We start from the raw sequence: 23980 nt of genomic DNA, 5'->3' as shown, positions 1-23980 counted from the left end.
CCAAAAAGTGAAGGAAAGGAAAAGAGAAGCAAAGTGTAAATGAAGAAAGGAAATGAGTGAGAGGAAAGGGACGATAACAGATACTGTAAGTGTTTGGACATTTGAATAGCCCAGCTAAACATGTCTGCCTTTTTTGTTTCCTTTTATTCCATCTCTTGTAAAGTGAGTGCTGTGAGAACAAATGTGTCTCACCCTCTGAATGTCCGCATGTTTAAACTTTGCTATGCGTGATTGGATCTTTTGTGTATGCAATGAATTGCCACCAGTTGCACAAAAGAGAGCAGCTCCTTGCTGCTGCCCAATTTGCTTGGATTGCTTTTGTCTTACATTAAATTATAGCGTGTGCTGTTACGGTATGAGTAAGCCTCAGTTCACGGAGGTCTGTATATAATACACCCACATTAAATAGCTAATAGCAAAGCTGCCAAAATGCTATTCACAATAGATATTCAGTACACGAATGGTCACAGCTGGTGTGAAAGCAGTTTAAATTAGACATATTGTCAGAGTATTTCCTCTTGAATAAATTAAAACTCAAGACTGAAATATGTGACACAAAAATCAAGAAAGTCTTGTACCATGTAGCATTCTGTCATATTATAGAAAGTTTGCAGCATATGTACAGTTTGGTCCATTTCTAAGATGACATAATGTTTGTAATTTTGAGTAATTGGACAAAACTAACATAATTTCAAATATAAAGATTTTTTAAGTACTTGGATGAAACTCCTTTATAATCAATGACTTCCTGAAGTCTAGAGCAAATGGACATCACCAGATGCTGTTTCCTTCCTTGAGGACTTATCCCAAGCCTTTACTGCCGCCACCTTCGCTTGTTTGTCGGACTTTCTAACTTCAGTTTTCTATCTTCAACTTAAAACCATGCTCTTTTGGGTTGAGATCAGGTGACTGACTTGATTTTATTTCTTTGTCTTGAAACACTTGTGGATTGCTTTTGCTTTTGGGTCATTATCCATTTGTGCTCTGTAGCTCAATCAGCGTTGCAGCATTTAGCTGAGTAGGTGATATTGGCCTCTACACATTAGAATCCATCTTCCTGCATCTATCAGCAGTCACATCAGAAACACTAGTTAGCTGGTTTCTATTGGCAGGTATACATGCACAAACCATAACATTGCCTCCACCATGTTTAACAAATAATGTCTGGTATGTTTTGGATCATGAGCTGTTCCGCTTCCACCACCAGCTCAGTTTTCATCTGTCCAAATATTTTTTTTCCCAGACCTGTGCAGGGCTCTTTTAGAAAGTCTAATATGATCTTCCTGCTCTTGAGTGTAACCAGTAGTTTGCGATATGTTCTGTCGTTACAGTACATTGGTAGTGGTTGTTTACCAATCAGAAGGTTGGTAGATCGATCTCCGGCTCCTCCAGTTCCCATGTCTAAGCATCCTTGGGCAAGAGCTGCCCTCAGCGTGTGCACTGTTAGATAAGACGCTTAGTCATAGATAGGTTAAACCACTGTATGAATGTTTGTGACTTGCAGTAGAAAGTGCTTTGAGTGCTCAAATTGAGTAGAAAGAGGCTATAAGTACCAGTTATTTACACTCATGAAAGTGTTTTGATTGTAGACCTTGACAATCTCTCTAGAAGGAAACAATTCTGCAATCATCAACTTTTCAGGCCTTTTGGTGTTGCTGAGCTGGTCAGTGCAGTTGCTGGCATTAGGTTGTTATACCTAACCAGATGCTAAAAAGTGTAGAATGCACTCTGCACAGACACTGTTTATGCTCCCAGATGTCATGTTTATTCAGGGCTCTTTGTGCAACAACCCACACTCTGGTCAGCGCTGGTCTCAGCTTTTCTAACAACCAGTTCTCTCGTCTAAAAGGGGAAAAAAGACCATCATCAGTCCAAACGCCACCAGCTGTGTTCTCACCTGCCTCCCCAGCACCGCCCCATTGAGCTCACTGCACCGCTCCTCCCTTGCAGCTGAGCCAGGGACCACACCTCCGCCACAAGAAGCAACAGCATGCACATACCTATGATTCAAAGTGGCAACTTTAAAATAGTTTTTAAAGGGAGGATTTATAGATATGAAAAAAATTGTAAAAAAAAAAAAAAAAAAAAAAAGCCTCTCGTATAGTTTTCTCAAGGTAAAGGAACAGAGGCTACAGAGACCAAAACATTTAGACTGCAGACATGTTTCTTTTTGCGTTGAACTTGGGATTTTTACAGAGGAGTCTGTGGGGGTCTGACTGAGTTGCTTTTGAAGCCGTCCTCAAGTGGCCTTTTGGGTAATTGCAGTTTTTTGTGCTTTCACACTGACCCCAGAGGTTGCCGGTGATACAGTCAGTGGTTTGGTTAAGTTTGTCTTTCCTCTAGTAATAAAGTAGTTTTTGTGACTGCCTGCTTAAAAGCTGAGATTCAAAGTACTTTTTTTTTTTCAACAGAAAGTATATAATTGATAGATTTGTTAAATAGAGTTAAACTGAATTAATCCTAAGGAAAGTCAGGGAGTTGAATCGCTTGAAAGTTTTCTTAGGTGTGGTTGAATGAAATCCTATATATTTCACTATTTTGGATACCTGTCTAATTTCACCTTTTAAATATCCCCTAGGCTTTGATCATTACTTCAAATTTCAGTGGCAGCTTTGAAAAAGAAAGAAAACCCCCAGCGTTTTTTTTTTTTTTTAAACAAAGGTTTTAACAAAGATTGACTGAAAAGATCATTCTTCAATGAATTATCAGACAGTAAAATGATGTCATCATTTATTTATAAATTTTCACTGACATGTGGCCTTTATCATCACTGCAGGGTCTCTGGCCGTGTCTGTCACGGATATGACGGCACCGGTGGTTGGCTCGTCTGGGGGAGTCTACGCCCTGGTCTCTGCACATTTAGCCAATGTAGTAATGGTAAGTTTTCCATTTACATGCACATGCTATGTGTGCGCACATGTGTATCAGTGATTACCACATCACTCAGTGTTCCTGTCTCTACACATCATTGTCGTATCGTCAAAGTAGCCTACAGTGGCCCCTCGACAGGTGCCGCTTTATCTACAGATGCCATGCATTCCTCACCGTCAGTTTTCTCCCATTCCTTCAAAGATCAGAAAACCATCTGAGCGTGTGCACATGTTTACGTGACAGAGTGCGAATAAAATGCATCCCATCTCAATGCACTCTGCTGTCCTTTGACTTCTATGCCTACTCTGTTTGGTCTAACCCATTCAGCAGGTCATTAGACACATGTAGCAAATATCAGTCAAGGTGAACCTCTATTATGTGCAGTGGGGTTCTCATTATGTATCCTGCCACATCCTTCACAGCATTCTTGAGGTCAGTATGGAGGAGTTTGTGTTCCTCCTCTCCATTGAAATCTTATTATCTAACACAGCAAGAACAGACTGGGGGTCAGAGTGTCTCTGGAGCCTTTAAAATTGACGTGAATTCAGACAAAGGGCACAATCTAAGGTCATTTCAGGTAGTCATGCATGTCTGTTTGTGTGTGTGAGTGTGTATGTAAGGAGGACTTTCTCTTCTAGCAGAGTTAGTTCTGTCTTTATCATCAGAAATGTGTTTCATTATGATTTCTCCACTCTCTCTTTCTCTTCTTTGCAGAATTGGTCAGGAATGAAGTGTCAGTTTAAGTTATTTCGGATGGCCATGGCTCTGGTTTGCAGTAAGTCTGAATAAATATGCCACACTCCCACTCTTAACACTTCTCGTTCAACAGAAAAGTTTTGCTGTGTTACTACTTCAGCACCAGAAATTAATTATGTCAAAACAAATGTTCCTGTTCTTGAAAAAAAAAAGTGTTTATTTTCTCCAAATGCTACAATAATAAGCTTTCTGGCTTTGGAGCTTCAGCACATGAAGGATTTCTCGCTGCTAAGACACTATGATTGTTGTGATGCACTGCAATGGGGTGATGTAAGCAAACTTCATTGCAAGGCTAGATGGGATTCCAGGCAACCCAGATCTGACAAGTTCAAAGTGATTTTCTCCAAAAACAGAAAACAACAACTAAACAAGCAGTGAATCAAAAACTGTAGTCGTGCCAGATTCACTGAAATTAAACTAAATTTCCTCTGTTGCTCGTAACCTTTGACACACTCCATCCAAATAGCTGGGTGAGTTGCTTCCAGTCAGTCTTAAATCAAATAAAAATCCTCCCTCTTTCTGTTACTATCCTGCCACATAAACGCAGTAGCAAAATATGTCTGTGAAACCCCAAGAGGGAAAGTTGCACTAATATTGACTTTGTGTGTAACATGCTCATCCACTTGATTTGCATAATCCTGGCTATTGAAGCTGAAGCCTCATAATAACTTTGCATAAAACTTCAGAATGTAATTTTGCAGCAGCACAAGGACTGTCTAATTTTTTACCCCCAGTTCCACTAGAAGGTTGTTAGGAGCAGATCAAGTCAAATACACAAGAGAAAGGATGAGAGCAATTGAAACTTGTATAACAAAGGTTCACTGTTGCTTTATGTCTTATTTTAAGACATCTCGACATCCTTCTTTTTTTATCATAGCTCATCTACCTCAAAGTCAGGACTGTTTATTTTTAATAAAGTGCTGCTGTTGTCACCTACATGCTCACATCTCGCTGCCATTATGTCTTCCTTTCTCCTTTCTGTCCACAGTGAGTGTAGAGTTTGGTCGAGCAGTATGGCTCCGGTTCTACCCTCCGGCCTTTCCTCCATGCCCGAATCCCAGCTTTGTAGCTCACCTGGGAGGAGTGGTGGTCGGCCTGACGCTTGGTGTGGTTGTTCTGCAGAACTATGAGCAGCGGCTCCAGGAGCAGTCCCTGTTTTGGATATTTTTCTGTGTCTACACCTTGTTTGTGCTCTGCGCTGTTTTCTGGAACATTTTTGCCTACAGCCTGCTTGATGTGCGACTGCCCCCACCACCATGAGTTGCTTATTAGAGGCACAGAAGACACTGTATCCCTTTTATTCCTCCCTTGGTAGACGCCTGACCGCCCGGCTGGATGAGTCACCCGGGCCTTCACTAACTGAGCCTCATCTTGAGCCAGTCAGAGTTGTCTGACAACCGCTTTACTCATACATCCAGTGCTCCGATGCAATGATACTTGGCATGCAGAAGCCCTCTGTGTTACACTAAACTTTTTTGGACACGTGTGCTACGTTTTCTGGTTAAGCCTTACATTGGCTCACACTCACCATACAAGTTAATCTCCACTCGTTCTTTGTCTCCATGTCTGCTGGATGTTGGTGTCAAGAGTATCAACCAGTGGGACAGAAGGTAGAAGAAGAGCTGTCTGCATGGCCTGACCTTCTCTGCCTCTTTTCCCTCGATCCAATGGTGCCTATTCATGGAGACATCAGCCTGATGAAAGTATTTCTGCACAATTGCCTGTAGTGTAGGGTGACAGCAGTAAAATCCTACAACCATTTTCTGAAGGGAGACGTCTCTGAAACTCCTCTAAATGAAGGAGAGTATATCAGAACTTAGTCTAAGCTGGTGTTTTGTCATAATTACAAGCACCCCATGAGCATGAGAGGATATAACAGGCAACAGGATAGTCAATCTTCCCCAAGTTTCACAGGAAACGGAGGAGTGTGTAGGCACAGTTTACCTTCAGAGGTTATTATGAATTTACCGTTTGAAGGAGACTGTGGGTTCAGGGTTCAGTCAATTTGTGTTCGGCACAATTTCAACCTCAAACTTGTGTCTTTCGTGTGTTTGGAAGGAGTGCAACAAATGTATCATTGTGTGTGCGAAAAGAAAAGAAGCGGAAGTGCCATTCAGGCTTTTTGCTTAAAAAAATATGCCAAAACATTGTTAATAGCAGCAAGAGCACAGCCCGTAACAAGTGTTGCTTTTTTTGACGTGAAATAGGTCTAATTTTTTCAGTTGAATGCTATATTTTCTCTAACAAATGTTTTACTGACACCAAGAAGAGTAAAGTTATTTTCATTTTAAGTAGTTTTTGCAAAGGTGAAAATAAAAATCTGCAAAGAGTTAAAAGAAGTTTATTTATTGAAATGTAATAAATACACACAGCAGTAAAGACATCCGGGCCATTCTGAATACATCTTTTTTTTCTTTTTCTTCATTACCAAATGTAGACAAACACACATGCCTGACCTCGAATACATCTGGGCTGGGGTTGTTTCCCTCTCAGTTCAGGATCAACTGGGCAAAGAAATCAATGGTCTTCTCATTAGTTCCTGACACAACTTAATTTGTTAATTGATTGAACCGAGACAGAAAGCGACCCCAGCCCCAAGCTGTAAGTCTTAAACTGTACTGTATTCTAACCTCATGTTACACTGGTAACTGCTTGGCACAAACATAATGTAATTACATACAGATTAATATTTTAACATGTTTGCTGTTGATTTTTTTAAAAAAGATTGTGATATTGGTATGTTGTGTAAATCGTCTGGTCGGTCTGCATTGTGATATGTTAGCTATATACTATATGTGTCCTATTTAAAGATTGATTATTAATGGCCTGGGATTGTATATAATAAGGGCTATGGCACAAAACTGAATGAGGGGCAAATCACTGCTATTTTAACATTGTGCATATTTTCTAGATTTGATATGTAAATACTGGAGTGCATTAAACAGTTTTATACAGAAACAAATACTGATATATTGGATTTTTGCAATCTCTGTGATAGACTGACAGCCTGACCAGAGTGGACCCCGCCTCTCGCTCTGTAACACCTGAGACAAGCCCCAGTCCACCTCTGACCCTGAACTAGAAAAGTGGTTAAGATGACGTATGGCTTGATTTTGCCCTCTTCTGTACCAGTTTTTTTAATGATGCTGTTTGTCCATCTGTCACACAATTTTACAATAATATATTTTAGCAATGTAGAATCTGAATGTGCCCAACAATAAGTGTACTGTTCATCTTTGTTGTGAGTGTTTGGACTCATGCATGCCTTTGTCATTGTTTTTCCATTTGCTCGGGGTGGCTCCAACTCTCTGTTACTACAGCATCCTGACAGCAGGTCATAGCACGTTCTCAAATATTTTAAGCCAAGAAATATCTTGACCAAATAAATTTGTTTCATACATGGATATATATACACACACACACCGGACTGATCAAATAAAATCATTTCAAATATTTTAATCAAAGATTGAAACACAAAATGCCAAAACATTTGGCAGTTGGATTAAAGGAGGAGGAAATGAAGTACAGACCAGCAGGTCTTCTTTCAGCTGCATCTTCTTTTGGCTGCTCCTGTTAGAGCAGGGGTAGGGAACTCCAGGCCTCGAGAGCCAGTGTCCTGCAGGTTTTAGATCTCACCCCGGGTCAACACACCTGAATCAAATGATTAGTTCATTACCAGGCCTCTGGAGAACTTCAAGACATGTTGAGGAGGTAATTTAGCCATTTAAATCAGCTGTGCTGGATCGAGGACGCATCAAAAACCTGCATTAGAGATTAACTCATCATCTGCCTCCATCTCACCCTGTCCCAAGCATCTTCCTCTGTCACACCAACATTCTGCATCTCCTCCATCACTCCATCGATGAACCTCATCTGTGGTCTTTGTATCCGCATGTCTGATTTGGCAAAGATTTTAAGCCGGATGCTCTTCCTGACGTAGTCCTGCCCTTTTATCTGGGTGTAGGACTGACACTAGGAGTGACACTAGGACTGACACTGGCTTGTGGCCCGTCCTGTGGATGGCTTCAATGAATTTGGACAAAACATTAAAAAGCAAACTAAAAAGTAATTAAGTAAAATGTTATTTCTATAGAGCCTTTTTAGACAAACATCACAAACCACAAAACACCACTTGTGATCTGAGGTGGCATGTGGGTTTAGCATCCTCTGATGTGAACTGGCTGAACTTCTGTGGACTGCTATTAAAAAGTCAGCTAAACTAATGGATTACACAATCAGACTGCTAATATTAAACTTTATTAGTACTAGATAAATTTACAAATATTGTGAACTTTATTTAAATAGAAAACAATTCACCGACAAGCTATCATTGAAAATATAAGTTTGTATACTTATTATACTTGTATACTTACACAAGGGAAAGGAAACACAGATAAAAGGGTTAGTTATTGCACTCATTAACTTCTATCCTTTATTTCACTTCAGCGACATCAGTTAAAATGATTTTGTTTATTTGGCATAACCAAGATTTCCAATCTAATCTTTATTTTTGTGACTCCCAGCTTGGACCCTGCCAACAACACTAATCAATAAAAAACCATAACCTCAATCTTTGCGTGTGTGTGTGATCATTTATCTGTACAATGTGTACAATTTATCCATGAGCAAATGCTGTTTTGTGAAGTAATAAAGAGGAGCTTCACTGCACACATTATGAAATAAAAATGACAACAAAGGAGGCCCTGAAGTGTTGAACAGCTGTTCAGTAGAAATGGGGAAAACATTTGGCTTTCAGAAATGCAGCAAGTGGTTTTCTCAGTTCCCAAACATTTAAAGTCTGTTAAAAGAAGCAGTTCCCAAACAAATTAAGGAACGTCACTGCTATCTATCCATCCTGGGGAAAGAACAGTTCAAATAAATTAAAAATTACCATGACATTCATGCCTATGATGATTGTATTTAAACAACTTTCTTTGGAAACATTAATGTCGGTTGATTCAGTATCAAGGAAGGAAGGACAGAGGATATTGTCCAATATCAAAGAAAAAAGTGCTCAAACTGAGCAGCTTTAAAACAGGATTATGTGTTAAATGTAAACTTAAAAGTTGGAGGAAGCGATTATAGGGCCATACAGAGAGTAGAGAGCTGGGGTAAGAGCCTTTGTGAAAAAAAGCAGATGTCAGAGTGATCAATGAAATGTGTGAGAATACAAGAATCAGCTATAATTCATTCAGAGAAGGGACCCCTTAAGCTGTCACTGAACATCTTCTCTGTCTAGCCGGTACAACCATGGAGTAGCAGTTTTGAAGGCCTACGATGAAAAATTCATTATGCAGCCAAGGAAAGCCGCCTCAGTTGTGTTTCCCCTTCATAAATCTTTCCTTTCAGAGGTAATCATTCACCTTGATGAAGAAAACGAGAGGCCGCAGGAAAGGAAAATCTGTCTGGAAACATTTGTTGCATCTCAGCATTTATGCAACCTGCTGCGAGAAACACTTGTTACTTATTTATCCTTGTTTAAACATGAAGGTGCACACAGAGACAAGTACGAAGTACACTTAAAGGACCAAAAGTAATGAGGAGTGATAAAAATATCACTATTACATTGCAGTGGGTCAGTCTGGACTTGATTTTAAATACTGGGTATTGTAATACATTAAAATTGTCAATGTTGTTACACCTTATTTTCCTGTTTGGGTTGATTACCTAACGGTTACTAAACCTCTCAAATACATGTATATTTGGCTCTAAATTGTAATGGACCATAAGCGTAATCAACACTGTATGTTGGTACAGATAGAGTAACCATCGAACGTTTTCTAATGAGAGCGTTTCCTAATGAAATGTATATATAAACCATTACTAACAGCTGTTCTGGAAAGCCTTTCCACCCAATTTCCACAGCCTGAAACCCCCAATGTACTGTTCTTGAAGTACTATCGCCACCTAGTGGCCAAAACAAGTTGTGCGCCGTTCTATTTCATCTATCAGTGTTACCTGAGCTTCCAGCGTCACCGGTCAAAAATCTGTCAATTTCTTGTAAATGTGATCTATCAGGATGCCTTGGAGGGAATTTATTACATCTGGGACAAAAATCCGCCGCGTCCACAATATGGGTTCAAATTGAATGCAAAATATATTTTTAGTTATAACTAAGTTGGAAATTCAGAGAGATATCAAATACATGACATGGCATTACATTTTGAATCTGAAGGGCTGAAGACACTGTTGGCGACTGGACTGAAAGTGGAAAAATCTGTGAATGATGGAAAATTTCTCTGACATTAAATCCTCTGTGTCTTTTGCGCATGTAAGTAAACTCTTGTGATAATTAACTTTTATAAATTATTTATAAGATAAGTGATGAATGTTTAGCTGGCTAAAAGTTCATATTCATTCATAGTTCACAGATTCTTGTTAGGTCTCATCAAAATGTAAATAGTTTTATTGCATTTAACTGTGAACATGTATTTTTACTTCATTTTTGAACTTTTTAGGCTAAGGAAATCGCATACCTACATGCACATACCCCAGCAAAATGCAGCACATCTTGCTACAAACCCCTTTTGGACTTAAAAAGACAAGCAACAACAACAACAACAACAACAAAAATCCAAGGAGCTGACAGGAGAAAAAAATGCTGCTGTGTGGAGAGGTATTTGCTGGAAAGGAGCTCAAGAAAGTGTCGACACTTTTAATGGCCAGACAGGACTTGGAAAGCTTTGTAAAAGCAGTGAAAAACAGTTTGACACTATGTGCGAGGAGACTGACAGAAAACTGAAAGAAAAGGAGAAGTAAGGTTGGATCTTAAAAGAAAATCTGAGCATCCAGCCGAGTGAGAGTGAGAAGGTCAAAAAACACCAAGCGACAGAGTGCAAACAAGGCAATGAGGTGAAGCTGTCACTAAACACAACAGCAAAGCTGGCAGGGGGGTGCGGGGGGGGGGGGGGGGGGGGGTGACCATTGAGTTTAAAACTCTGTAGGAACACTGTGGAAAAACTTCATCCAAGACAGCTGAATTTTCAAACTTGAAATGATGGCACTGGTAGAAAAACATTTGGCCAAGCTGAAAACAATTAAGTCGAAACACCACCAGAGCAAAACTGAATGCCAGAAAAATTTCAAAGCTTTGGAGGACTGTCTCAGATGTGAGCTGGCAGCAAGAAAGAAAGAAAGAAAGAAAGAAAGAAGGCTCATCAGGCTCACGAGCCATGTAAAACGCTGAGCTAATGCCATTTTACCTCATCGTTTGAGTTACATGATAATATGATGGATTGTAAGATTTTTTCTTTTCAAAATGAAAATAAAATGCTTTGTGTGTCTTTTTAGGAGCTTACCTTAAAAACTGACGAAGGCAAAGCCGAGATGAAAAGGGAGAAGGCTAGAAATGGAAGTAGTAGATAAACAGAAGAGATTAGGAAAGCATGAACATAAAGTGAAAAAAGTTGAAGAAAGAGCAACATAACAGGAATGCAAAAAGAGAAAAAGAAACAGAAAAACAGAACAAAAAATAAGGAGAGATATAAAAGAAAAGAAGGAGGAAAGCAGAAAGACAGAAAAGTAGGTCTCTCTTCCTAAACCCCATTTTCCCTTTTACTTAGTAACTGCAGTTAGGTCCATATATATTTGGACAGAGACAAATGTTTATTTTATAATTTTGGTTCTGCACATTACCACAAAGAATTTTAAATGAAACCACTCAGATGTAGTTAAAGTGCAGATTTTCAGCTTTAATTCAGTGGGTTGAACAAAAGATTGCTGCCAATGACAGCCTGACATCTTGAACTCATGGACATCACCACATGCTGTGTTTTCTCCTTTTTAACACTGTCAGGCCTTTACTGCAGCAGCTTGTTTGTGAGCCTTTCTGTCTGAAGTTTAGTCTTGATCAAGTGAAATGCATTTGAAGAATATTCCACTTCTTTGCTTTAATAAACTCCTGGGTTGTTTTGGCTATATGTTTTGGGTCATTGTCCATCTGTATTATGACGCCCAATCAATTTGACTGCATTTAGCTGGATTTGAGCATTTCTTTGTACATGTCTCTGAACATCTCAGAATTCATTCGTCTGTTTTTGTCCTGTGTCACATGATCAATAAAAACTAGTGTCAGAGTGCCACTGGCAGCCATGCATGCCCAAGCCACAACAGTGCCTCCACCGTGTTTTACAGATGATGTGGTATGCTTTGGATCATGAGCTCTTCCATTTTTTGCCATCATTCTGGTAGAGGTTGATTTTGGATTCATCTGCCAAAAAATGTTTTTTTCAGGACTATGTTGTTTTTTTATGGATTTTGTTTTTGTTTTGGGGTTTGTTTGTTTGTTTGTTTGTTTTTTCATTTTTAAGCAAATTTAAATTTAACCTTTCTCTTCTTGAGGCTTAGGAGTGGCTTGCAGATGGCAGCGAACCCTCTGTATTTACTTTCATGTAGTCTTCTCTTTATGGTGGACTTGGATATTGATACCCTCTGAATGTTGTTCACTTGGTTGGCTTTTGTTGATCATCCACCACTGTTGTCTTTCTCTGATGGTTTTTTCTGTTTTCGAGGTTAAAGGAAGGCTTTTTTTCATCTGCATGGAGTGCTCCTTTGACTGCATATTGTCTGTTGACAGCGAACTCTTCCAAATGCAAGCACCACATTAATGGCATAATGAAGGAATGCACACACCTGCCAATGAAATACATGGGCTAATTAGTCCAATTATTTTTGTTCCCTTTAAAAAGAGAGTGGCACATGTTAAGGAGCTGAAACCCCTAAATCCTTCATCCAATTTGAATGTGGATACCCTCAAATGAAAGTTCTACACATTATGCCCATGTCCATTATATAACAATAATTGTATTTGTATTGTGTCTAAATATATATGGACCTAGCTGTAAATACACCTGGCATTGCAACAACTTAATAGCAAAAGGTATAGATATTTAGCTGTCTGGCTACGTGAACATAATCCTGAAGATAGAGCATTTTTTTTGGTTCTGTATACGTTTTACTGGAGTGACTGCATGTTATGCAGGAGAAAACACCACCATCCTGTGACAAAACTTTAGAACTACATCAAAATAGTCCCACAGACCTTATATTTAGGGCTGCTCAATTAATCGAATTTTAATCACGATTACGATCTGGGCTTTCAACGATCATTAAAAATGACTGAGCCGATTATTAGCCCCTCCCTCGTGCTTTACTCTCGCGCTGCTCCGTGTGGCAAATCGAGCGCACCTCTCTGCATTTCGAACACCCGTCACAACAATCCGGTTGTTCAGTGATGACGCGACGGATCCTACTTCCGGGTCTAAAGTAGTCTGCGTTTAATATGGCTTTTGTGTTGTTAACATGTTTAATGTTATGTATTTTCTTCTATTTGATCTCAAAAAGCTCCTAAAACAGTCAGTGATCACTGTTGACCTCCCTCGGCTTTTATTACCGCTAATCATTTATTTAAGCTCAGTTTTTAAAACCTTAGGATGTAACTACAGCCCAGCCCATGCAGCAGTATATGAATGACTAACCTCGTATTGTGGATGGATTATCTCAGTTGTTCTCCTGGCTGAAGTTTGGTCCTTTTACAGCATCCTGCCATGCGATTACATTTGTTCCTGACCACCGAGAACACTCACGGTAACTTTTATCGAGTGGAAAAAAAGTTAGCTTGTTTATATTATGCTAACGTAGCTGTGTCGCTAGCGGTCACGCAGCACATCATTATATACCAGCTAGCCCAACTTCAGTAACCCTACAAACGTCACTGCTGTTTAGTTTTCTGTCTTCATTTATGCTGGAAGTGATAACAGAGCTGTACGTTTTAATTTGTTTCCAAAACCCCGCAGTCAGGACATGCTATATTGTATTTAGATAGAAGCTAGCGAGCTAACTCCCTGCTAACTTCTAACTCCTTTAAATGTCATAAATTCCGTTTTCATGGATGCCTGGATGTTAAACTCAATTGTTACACCTGAGCAGAACGCTGATCATTTTATTAAAGATGAAAGACTTTAGACAGTTTTTCAACTCTCAGTAATGCCATAGTGATCGTTTGATATATGGACCTGCAGCGAGTTTAGACCCAGACACGGCTAGTGACGTCAGACTGAACAACCGGATTAAGAGAACCCAAGGGAAGCTCGGAAAGCTAAGCAGAAGTTATTTGGAGAGGAGAGTGACTGCCGTTGGTTGAAAAGAGAGGTAAAAAAAAAACCTTCAGTGGTGTGGAAACATTATGGGTTCGCAGAGTCAGACGTCAAGTAGACATAGTGTGTAAACGTTGCTACGGTGTAGTAGCTGCACCACAGAGGAACACTGCAAAGTTCACTAAACATAGATGTTTACATTTTTCATTTATTTTTTATATTGCAAACATTTGCACTGTTATCAGTATTTGCACACTATTTTATATTATTTTTTTAAAGTCATTATTCAATACATTGTTATTGTTAACCCTTTAAATCCCTGTAGAACCAGAACCGCGTAAGCTAGCGCAATAATTTGTTTTGCATAAGAAACCGGAGGAGTTGTACTTACATCTTATGTAAATGGCCTGTATTTATATAGCGCTTTACTAGTCCCTAAGGACCCCAAAGCGCTTTACATATCCAGTCATCCACCCATTCACACACACATTCACACACTGGTGATGGCAAGCCAGTGACAAGCTTATGTCATCAGCTTGTCCTCGGTCACTTAATGCATACATATTATTAAAATATGGGCTATAACAGTTGTATTGATGTATAGCAACTTGAGATGCTCCCAAAAATGGCACTACAGCATGTAAAAAAAAAAAAAATAAGCTCTGGCGGACTTGGTTCTATGGTAGGTCTTAAAGGGTTAAATAAATATCGTCAAATAATCGAGATCTCAATTTCAGTGAAAATAATCGTGATTATCATTTTTGCCATAATCGAGCAGCCCTACTTATATTAATATAAGTATATTAAATTACATTATAGTAAAACCATTTTTTAAATAAAAACCATCCTCAGATGCAAAAGTGGCGCACAAAAGCCAGTTTTGTTATCGACAAAACTGTGGTTTTTACACCTAGTATATTTTTTTTCCATTTATATGATGGAAACCTCTAGACTCCACGCAACAAGAAAAAAGTCAACACTGGTTAAAAGAAAAATATGGATAATGTGGCAGCTATTTATTGATGATATAATCCCCCTGCTGTAATCTGTGCCCATGCAGCTATATCATTACTTCTTGTTTTTAATCTTGTTAAAAATATATGAAACACGTAATACCTATCATGATGATAACTTTAGTTCATCTTTCTGGTGAAAGTAGATCTTTGCACATTTATTGGGTTACAGTTGCCAGTCAATCATGAACTATGTTTTAGTGTCCATAAAGCTTTTAAATATGTTGGTGGATAAACGCTTCTAACAATGGTTATAGCAATACAAGAAAATGTCAGCAGTTATTTCAGTAAACGGATCTGTTAGAATAAATAATATGTAAAGAGAAAAACCGTCCTGTAAGTTAAGTTCCAAATAAGACATCATTGACTATCAGCCCAATCTGCTAATATTCTTGTTTTAAGACTTCGTGAGTCATGAACGTTTTCGTGAGACATCAGTGTGTTGGCCATGATCAAGACAGTTGCATGTTACATGGCGAGCTGGCTTTGGGAGGTCTGTCCATCGGGGAGTGTTTTTGCTATAAAGGAATGATGGAATGAGACACACTTCATTTTAAGTCTCCAAGTGCTATTCAGCACCAAAGGTTCGCCAGAATATTGCATTGCAGTGAAATCAGTTATTTACTTCACCTGTCGGCTATCCTGTCTACCGTGCTTCCTGTTTTGAACCTCTGGGCGTGTCTGTGACGCTCATTTCGTATTCGCGCGAGAATACGTTCGTTACAACTTCCGCCATTGAAGCGCCATTTTCGGCCTTGTCACGGGATTACAGCATGCTGTTCTCAAACAGATAATAAGACAAGTGTTTAGAGTTTTGATACCGGTTTTCCAGTATTTCATAAAATGGGGCGAAAAAAGAAGAAGCAGATGAAGCCATGGTGCTGGTATCCTTTTTGTTTCGACGATAAAGTGCCGCTGTGGAAAGACGAGGGGCTACATGTTAGCTCGACAAAGGGAAGGCCCAAACTAACCTCTTGACGCCCTAAAGCTTGCGTTAGCATTAGCGACTGGCACTCACGAACTTAAGAGTTTTGCTGGTTGATTTTTACTTAATGAGATATTTTTAAAGCTGTAAAATACTCGGTATCGGTTGTATTTCATTTCTAGTAGAGTTTGGGTTCGTGGTGCTGGTTACAGGAATCGAATAATACCTTGGATATTAACGGCTATGTTAGCATTTAGCTTCGTTTATGATTCAATCTTCAGGACTGATCCGTCTTTAGATTTGTGTAACCAGACGATTTGCGCTACTTAGTCGCTGAGTGATGGTTATTTTAAGCAGTTCTTATGTTATTTTGCCGGCTTGTATGGTCGCTGAATTTCGATCTTGTACAGTGTTACTGGGCAGTCCTTAACTTCAGTTTCCAGGTACTGTAATCGAGACTTCGACGATGAAAAGATCCTCATTCAGCATCAAAAGGCAAAACATTTTAAATGCCACATTTGCCACAAGAAGTTGTACACTGGCCCTGGCTTGGCTATTCATTGCATGCAGGTATGGGTTTTTAGTTATTAATAACCTTATTAAGATTTGTAGCATCTTTGTTTAAAAAAACACACACACACATTAGTTACAGGTAATCGAGTAGTTATTCGAGTTTGTGGTGACTCACTTTGCATATTTTTCAGGTGCACAAAGAGACGATTGACAGCGTACCAAATGCAATTCCAGGAAGAACAGACATCGAGCTGGAAATCTATGGCATGGAGGGAATTCCAGATAAAGACATGCAGGAACGAAGGCGAACGTTAGAACAGAAATCACAAGGTTTGTTCACCTATGCAAGGGCTGTGCTTGTGTTGACTAAAACCTGGTTTATATTATAGGGTTTGTAATAGAGCAGGGCGATATGGCCAAAAATATTTATCACGATATATATTTGAAAATTTGCGATAACGATATAACCGACGATATAATTGATGCGAGACAAAATACAACTCCACAACATTACTAGCGCAAAAAGACAACCTTCCATTTATTTTCACTTAAATAAGAAGCTGGTTTTTATGTACATTAAAGCTTTATAAAAATGTAACAGTGCAAATGCAAATTCCTTGCTGAAAGTTTAACCAAAAGGCATTTCCAGTAGAAATGGGCTGACATATCCTGAGCATAACCATGTATAATATCCACTGAAGTTAAAAAGAGGTGCTTTGCAACATTAAACTGCAGTGTGCAGTACGCATTTTTCGGACCATAAGGTGCACGGGATTATAAGGCACATTAAGCGAAACAAAGCAGTCAGATAAATCAAACTTTATTAAACTCATTCTTCTTGCTTCCTCCACTTCTGTACCATTGATTCATTAATGTTGAATTCTCTGGCAGCTGCTCTATTCCCATGTTGTTGCAGTATATTAATGACTAACCTCGTATTGTGGATGGATTATCTCAGTTGTTCTCCTGACTGAAGTTTGGTCCGTTTACAGCATCCTGCCATGCGATTGCATTTGTCTCTAACCATGAAGAACCTTCACGTTAACTTTTATAAGTGGAAAAGTGTTAGTGTTCGTCCTCCAGCTTCACTGTTTATGTTATGCTAACATAGCTGTGTCGCTAGCGATCACGTAGCACATCATTATATACCAGCTAGCCCAACTTCAGTAACCCTACAAACGTCACTGCTGTTTAGTTTCCTGTCTTCATTTATGTTGGAAGTGATAGCAGAGCTGTACGTTTGATTTTTTTTCAGAAATCTCTCAGTCAGAACATGCTATATCATGCTTAGGTAACTAGCGAAACTAGCGAGCTAACTTCCGCTAGCTTCCTGCTAACTTCTAACTCCATTAAATGTAATAACTTTTGTTTTCATGGATGCCTGGAAGTTAAAGTTGAGAGGCACTTTATAGTTACACCTGGTAAAGCAGCAATGCTGATCGTTTTATTAAAGATGAAAGAATTTAGACAGTTTTTAACTCTAAGTGATGCTGCAGTGTTGTTTGACCTGAAGCATACGGAGTTTAGGACCCAGATTACTCCCAGATTTAAGAGCATCTTAGTCCGACAAATACGACAATAACAACGGCCGCTTGCATGTTCTGCAAAAAAATGTGCTTTGTCGTGTATCTGACGGACAAACACCAAACCAGTTCCACATCACGGAAGTTGCACCATTTTTACAAACCAATTCTGGTTCATCTGTTTCACTCAACAATCGGCATGTGCGTATGAAAACAAAGGCACTGCGCATGCGCGTTTTACTCCCATTCTATCGCGATATTTCATTTTCCTATCGTTGCCTAACATTATACCGGTATTACCGTGAACGGTATAATATGGCCCAGCCCTAGTTTGTAATATGATGCACGAGTCTTAGTAATCTAATATAGTGTTATGGTATGGGTTACATAAGATTTTGCTTAGGTGTCAACATTTTCTGTTTTCAGAGAGTCAAAAGAAGAAGTCAAACAATCAGGATGACTCTGATGAGTCTGATGATGATGAAGCTGGACCGTCAGCTCAGCAGGTCACTGTGGTCCAGGCCCAGGCAGGTTATGCTGCCCCAATGGCACAACCTGGGATCCCTCCTGTGGCTGGAGCACCAGTGATTCCTCCTGCAGGATATCAAGGCAGGGTTTTTTATTTATTTTTTTTTTTTTTACAAACTTAAAAATCTATGCATCAACTACACATATGAAACTGGCTTCGCAGCTGATCAACTTTTAATTCCAGTTGCAGTTCTGCTTTTTAACTAAAACCGTTATTGTGTTGAATTGTTTTGCAGTAGTTTCTCATGTCGCCATCCTTCACATCCTTTTCATTTCCTTTTGCCAGTCGATAGAAGTTCAAGTTCATTCCAGGTTTATTTCAGTTTAAAAGTATTCTTTTTCTTTCCAATTGAATTGTAATTCTAATGCTAGGAAATCTTGCATCCACAAATTCACAATATTTTTAAATGTTTTTGCTAGATGGATTTTACTGCTGAATCACAGCTGCATTTAAGGAGACATGGGAATTTGATTTCTGTAGCACGTTACATAACACATTCCTGCTGGATGTGTCTCTAAATTCATCAACAATCTCAGATAATTGGTGTAATTGTTGGGCACGCATGACCCGTAATTAACCAACAAATCCACCTCAGTATATATCTTAGTATTTTTGTAAGTTTTTAGCTACCTTCTTAAAAAGTTGACAGTATTAATGCAGTTTGTCCACCAGAGAGCACCAACAAATAATTTTTGTTCAGCGGTTGTATCTATTTTAACCCTATAGATGATCTGTCATGTATGCTTTTAACACACTCCTTCAGTTTTTTGCCACAAATATCTAAATATACGACTGAAATCATTCAAGAAACTAAATGGAGCCTGTGAAAATGTAGTTTATGTATGTGTATCCTTTTGCTGTGTTTATTTGCCTACTTGTTTGATTGTTTGTGTGGCATGATGAGTTATTGCTAAATAAATCTTCTCTAACCCGTTGTTACAGGAATGCCTCCTATGATGCCCGGTGTTCCTCACATGATGCATGGCATGCCTCCTGCAATGCCTGGAATGCCACCAGGGTAATTCATTTACTAACTTTTGATTTAATAGTAACTTTACTATCCAGTGTTTTGTCTGTAGGGATAATACAATCATGGAGCTAACTGAAATGCAGTTTTACTGTAGTTCACTGTCAGATCAGTGTGTCCAATTTTCTGTGGGTCTCTGCTTTTTGCAGTATGATGCCAATGGGAGGGATGATGCCCCCAATGATGCCAGGGATACCCCCGGGTGAGTTGTGCTTGCATTTCAGAAACAACCGTTGAACTTATATTACACAAAGAACTAAATTTGACAAATGTGATCATGTAAACACTTCTGATCCTGGTTCCGGTTCATCCTACAGCAGTCCCACCCCACATACCCCCAAGGCCAGGAATTCCTCACATGGCCCCAGCCCCTGCAGTCACTCGACCAGCCGCACCTGCGGCCCAGCCAGCTGTCACCAAACCTCTCTTCCCCAGTGCAGCACAGGTGGGCATTGTAACCCCACTAACACACATGCAGTGACTTCTTTAGACATTTGCCTCAAAGAGATGTTATTGTTTTCTTAGGTCTCATGTTGTTAATGTAGTTTACTTTATCTGGAATTAAACCGTCAACAGGGTGTTTTATGATGTCGTTGTATACATAACAGGATTTTTCCAGGCTCAAAATTTAGGCTTGGAGTCTGTGTCACTTGCTCATATTTGCTACATTTCTGGTTGATTGATAAACAAATTGTCAGAAGTAGAACATAAAAGAAACCCCACTCAGATAAGCTGGTTAAAATTAGTCTTGTATACCAGAGGAAAAAAAACCCTCATATTTTATTTCCCATTTGTTCTTGTTTCTGATGTGTCCCTTTGCTTTCTAACCTTGTTTAGGGTATGTTGTAAAGGGTAAAATTCAGATTAAAAAACATTGTAGACATGTTACATGCAAACGCTGTGGTTTCCTTTCCACCATGCTGCAGATGGGCTCTGGTGTTCACAGCAGCACAGCAGCTGTCTCCTCTCCATCTGCAGACCCTCAGTCTGCGTCTCCCCAGCCTCCCTTTCCTAATATGCTACAAGTATGCTCACAGACAGGATTCTGTGCTCTGTGGCAGCTGCATGTTGAATATTTATTAACACTGCCTGTAAATTCTGAATTTGCAAACTTAAACATGGCTGGATACTAACCATATTTGCTTCATAAGTCTACTTGTGCACCAAAATAGCCATGCTGGCCATGATGTTGGTGTCACAGGATGGGCATCTCTGACAAGAACTGACATGTTTTGTTTGTGAGCTTCATTAGTGTGCATGCGCTTTAGTTAAAATAGGCCTAAGATGAGATGAACTTTATTTAGAATCTTCCACTCTCTCTCAACCTCAGGAGCATGATGCAATTAGTACCCAACAGATTTTGCAAGATTTTTATTTTTCTCCCTTAACCCGAGTTCTTCCCATCTGAAGTGCTATAGATACTTCTAGTTCTTCTCCATTTAATGTAAAAATTGCACTGTGGTTGAGACAAAATAGTGCAACAGCTTTGTTCCAATTAAAATAAAATGGAAACAAATTAATTGGGATTATTAAAATCATGTGTAATTTGTGTATTTAAGCTTCAGAGTAACCAAATCATAATACACTTGTACATTACAGTGCTTTAAAATGTAAAGCTTAAATCAAATGATTAGTTAACTTTTCCATTTTTTTTAATGTTGTTACTGAGATGTCATCTTTTCACTGTAATTTTTAAAATGAATTTATTTTGGGGTTATTTTCATTCCTTTTTTGCATATTGCAACATTAAGCTAGTATCTTATTATTAATTTAAAAAAAATCAGTTATATGTATGGTGTCTTTGCACAGGCCCAGCAGACTGTTCCAGGAGTCGCAGGAGCTTCAAGTTCCCTCAGCACAGCTGCCTCCACTGACCCACCCAAAGCAACATTCCCTGCCTACACCCAGCCCTCTGTCTCTTCTTCTTCCACTTCTTCTAATCCCTCTAGCAGCACTGTGGCCAAACCCCCAGCCACAGTGACCAGTAAGCCTGCTACCCTCACCACCACGAGTGCAACTAGTAAGTTGATCCACCCTGATGAGGATATCTCACTGGTAAGTTGCTTGAGCTTTCTATTTTGCCCTTTTCACAGTAAGTAATGACTGATACATATTTATAATAGCACATTGGGCAATAGATAATAATAGACTGGTGCAGTATTTGACCACCAGCTTGATTCTGTATATCTTGATCATAATTCAGCTATATATTCAGAATATGTTTGAAGCTAAACACTTTGGTTGCACATCCTTAATACTACTTAGTAGTTCTTCTTTTGTGGTTATGTTAAAGGATGATTCTGAACTTGAACATCCTCAGTCTGAAATCAGGGCACGTCAACATTGGTACAAGTTCCTCATCATTTTTTTGTACTGTAAAGGGGCATAACAAAGTTTCTTTAGTCTGAATGTTTGTTCTGTGCATTGTCCCTGCCAACAGGAAGAGATGAAGGCCCAACTTCCTCGTTACCAGCGTCTTGCACCAAGACCTGGTCAGGCCCATGTGGCTGCTCCCCCAGTGGCAGCTGTGGGTGGTATAATGCCCCCACAGCAAGGCTTGCCACCACAGCAGCCAGGCATGAGGCATCCCATACATGGTAAGAAAATCCTTTTTTTTGTTTGTTTGTTTGTTTGTTTTTTTTGGCAGTGTACAGAATTGTTTCTGTTCTAGCAAACTCATTTTTTGTGTAACTCACTGTTCTACCAGCTTGTGCTCATTACCTGTCTGTGGATCATTTTAGTTCACATTTCATTGAAAGCTTAGCTTTTTCTCAGCAGTCTCTGTCAAGTAGGTGTTTAATTTAAAAAAAGAAACCGCAACAGGAAAAAACCCAAGTATATTTGGCTGTTTGAAAAATATAATTAATTGAATTTTGTAGATTTGGACAGGAAGGTGTATGGTGCACAGCAGGTGAGATCAGATGTCCTTTTGAACAGTAGCATTAAAACACTCCGTGCTCTTCTCTCTGTAGGTCAGTATGGTGCCCCTCCTCAGGGCATGCCAGGCTACATGCCTGGAGGGATGCCTCCATATGGGCAGGGGCCTCCCATGGTGCCCCCTTACCAGGGAGGCCCTCCCATGGGTATGAGGCCTCCCGTCATGTCTCCGGCTGGACGCTACTGAAGCAGCAAAGCAACCTGCACATTAGGTTTGAGGTTAACACCTTTCTATCACCCTTGTGCTTTTTCAAACCTAGCTGCAAGCAAAGAGCATAAAGACCAACGGTGGTGAAGACAAATATTTGTTAGAACACATGGACATTTAATGTAACATCTTTATTTGAAAAGAGCCAAACACCACATAAGTTTTTAACAACTATAACGTTGTTAACTAATTACATGTGAGGATATATTTTTCCCCTTAGGTTTCACTCAGGTTCATAGAAGTGAAGTGTGTTTAAATGATTCATATTTCTTTTGAAGCTGCTGGAGTTTCATGAACGTACCAACTCCTTACAAAGGCAAGTTTCTCTTGTAAACATTTAATCATATTTTTGTTTATTTCTTTTGGTGGAATGATTGAGGCCCTCACAGCATGCTTAGATGCTGTTGGACATTCGTCCCCAACCTTGGTTGGTGAGGGTCTCAGAAACTGGTTCCAGTTACGTAGTCTATAAACTCCATGACTCATCAGGCTCTAGTTTTATTCTTTTTTTCAGGTTTGATTTAAATATTTCCTGGTCCTAAGTCTACTTGTATACATCCTTTGTAATGTTTTATCAATCTGTTGTAATAAAATCCATCTTGAAATCCAATGCTGGTTTGTCCTGACGTGCGTGGAGGTGAGTCATGAAGGTTTGTACTGATGTCTTTTGTTTTTCTGCACAGCTTAGGGATTTGTTTAATGGCAGAATCTTATCAGGTAGACAAAGACCAAGTTTGCCATCATCTGTTTTTTGTTGAGTGCATCAATCATTGCCTTAATAATAGACTGATTATGAAAAATAAATTTAAAAAAAAATTCTTTACATAAATTCAGTAGCCTAATAAAGATTTTACATGCTTTGAGTTTGTGTACTTCCAGCCAAAAACTGAGATGTTGGCTAACTTTATGTTCCAAAATACTGCATGGTACCTGTGATATGATGGAATTAACTGCAAATTAAGCAATACAGTTGCAGTACACCCAGTCTGCAATGAAGGAAAAGCTAAGTTTCATTTCTGACCCATTAACTCCTACACACACACACACACACACACGGTTGACTGCTTTAATAATGTTGGTGTCTGTCGTGGTCATCTCTCTATTATGCATTGAAGAGGGAAAGCAAAACAAAGCCAACAGCAGCAGCTGAGTTTAACATATTTGTTTTTTAAGGTGAGGTCTTTGCTATTTACTTTAGACTTGATTATAGTGTTAATCACTGTCTGCAGCGTAGTGCTTATTTCTGCAGTCTCTTTCTCCCTGCAGTTTTTTTTTAATTTAAAGAGTAACTAGCACTGTCATTTCTATAGGAAAAATAAAATGCAAGAACAGACACCTGAGGGTCTTCTTGTGACCACTGCTAACCCCTTAACATTATATTTCTAAAATGACAGTAAATCAATGCCTATTATTATTTTCCAAAGCACTTTGTTTGGCTGGTCTTTACCACAGTGCTGGCCTGTGTTGCTGCGTGGTTTTGTTTTAAATCCTAGACGTATCATAGTTGTCGGACATCTGGGGTTATCCTGTTACAGATTGCTGTCTATAAAGCAATCTGTGAAAGAACAGACACCACAGGTGTGC

The 23980-nt window shown here is 39.3% G+C and overlaps 2 protein-coding genes across 4 annotated transcripts in view; both read left to right on the top strand.

The window, feature by feature from the left end:
- The window catches only part of rhbdl3 (rhomboid, veinlet-like 3), an 82616-nt gene extending 74440 nt beyond the window's left edge, over positions 1-8176 (top strand). For both annotated transcript variants that reach the window (XM_080879251.1, XM_080879250.1), the window contains 3 exons: positions 2777-2877; positions 3586-3646; positions 4616-8176. In XM_080879251.1, the coding sequence (XP_080735377.1) occupies positions 2777-2877; positions 3586-3646; positions 4616-4887 (434 nt within the window). In that variant the 3' untranslated portion in view covers positions 4888-8176. The remainder of the gene's footprint in view (positions 1-2776; positions 2878-3585; positions 3647-4615) is intronic.
- Positions 8177-15441: 7265 nt separating this feature from the next.
- On the top strand, positions 15442-23006 carry znf207b (zinc finger protein 207, b). Of its 2 annotated transcripts, none has more exons than XM_080880875.1 (10): positions 15442-15618; positions 16103-16229; positions 16364-16502; positions 18122-18304; positions 19167-19242; positions 19401-19453; positions 19572-19696; positions 21061-21306; positions 21692-21848; positions 22224-23006. In XM_080880875.1, exons 1-10 carry the CDS (start codon positions 15578-15580, stop codon positions 22373-22375), a joined length of 1299 nt encoding a protein of 432 aa, XP_080737001.1. In that variant the 5' UTR covers positions 15442-15577; the 3' UTR covers positions 22376-23006. The 2 variants fall into 2 exon arrangements, with proteins under 2 accessions (XP_080737001.1, XP_080737000.1); XM_080880874.1 differs by having other exon boundaries at positions 15445-15618; positions 19569-19696.
- Positions 23007-23980: the final 974 nt, after the last annotated feature.

This window comes from Rhamphochromis sp. 'chilingali', assembly GCF_963969265.1.
Source record: "Rhamphochromis sp. 'chilingali' genome assembly, chromosome: 4".
Lineage (NCBI taxonomy): Eukaryota > Metazoa > Chordata > Actinopteri > Cichliformes > Cichlidae > Rhamphochromis > Rhamphochromis sp. 'chilingali'.
The sequence above is the reverse complement of the archived record's forward strand: the minus strand, read 5'-3'. Positions and strand labels throughout refer to the sequence as shown.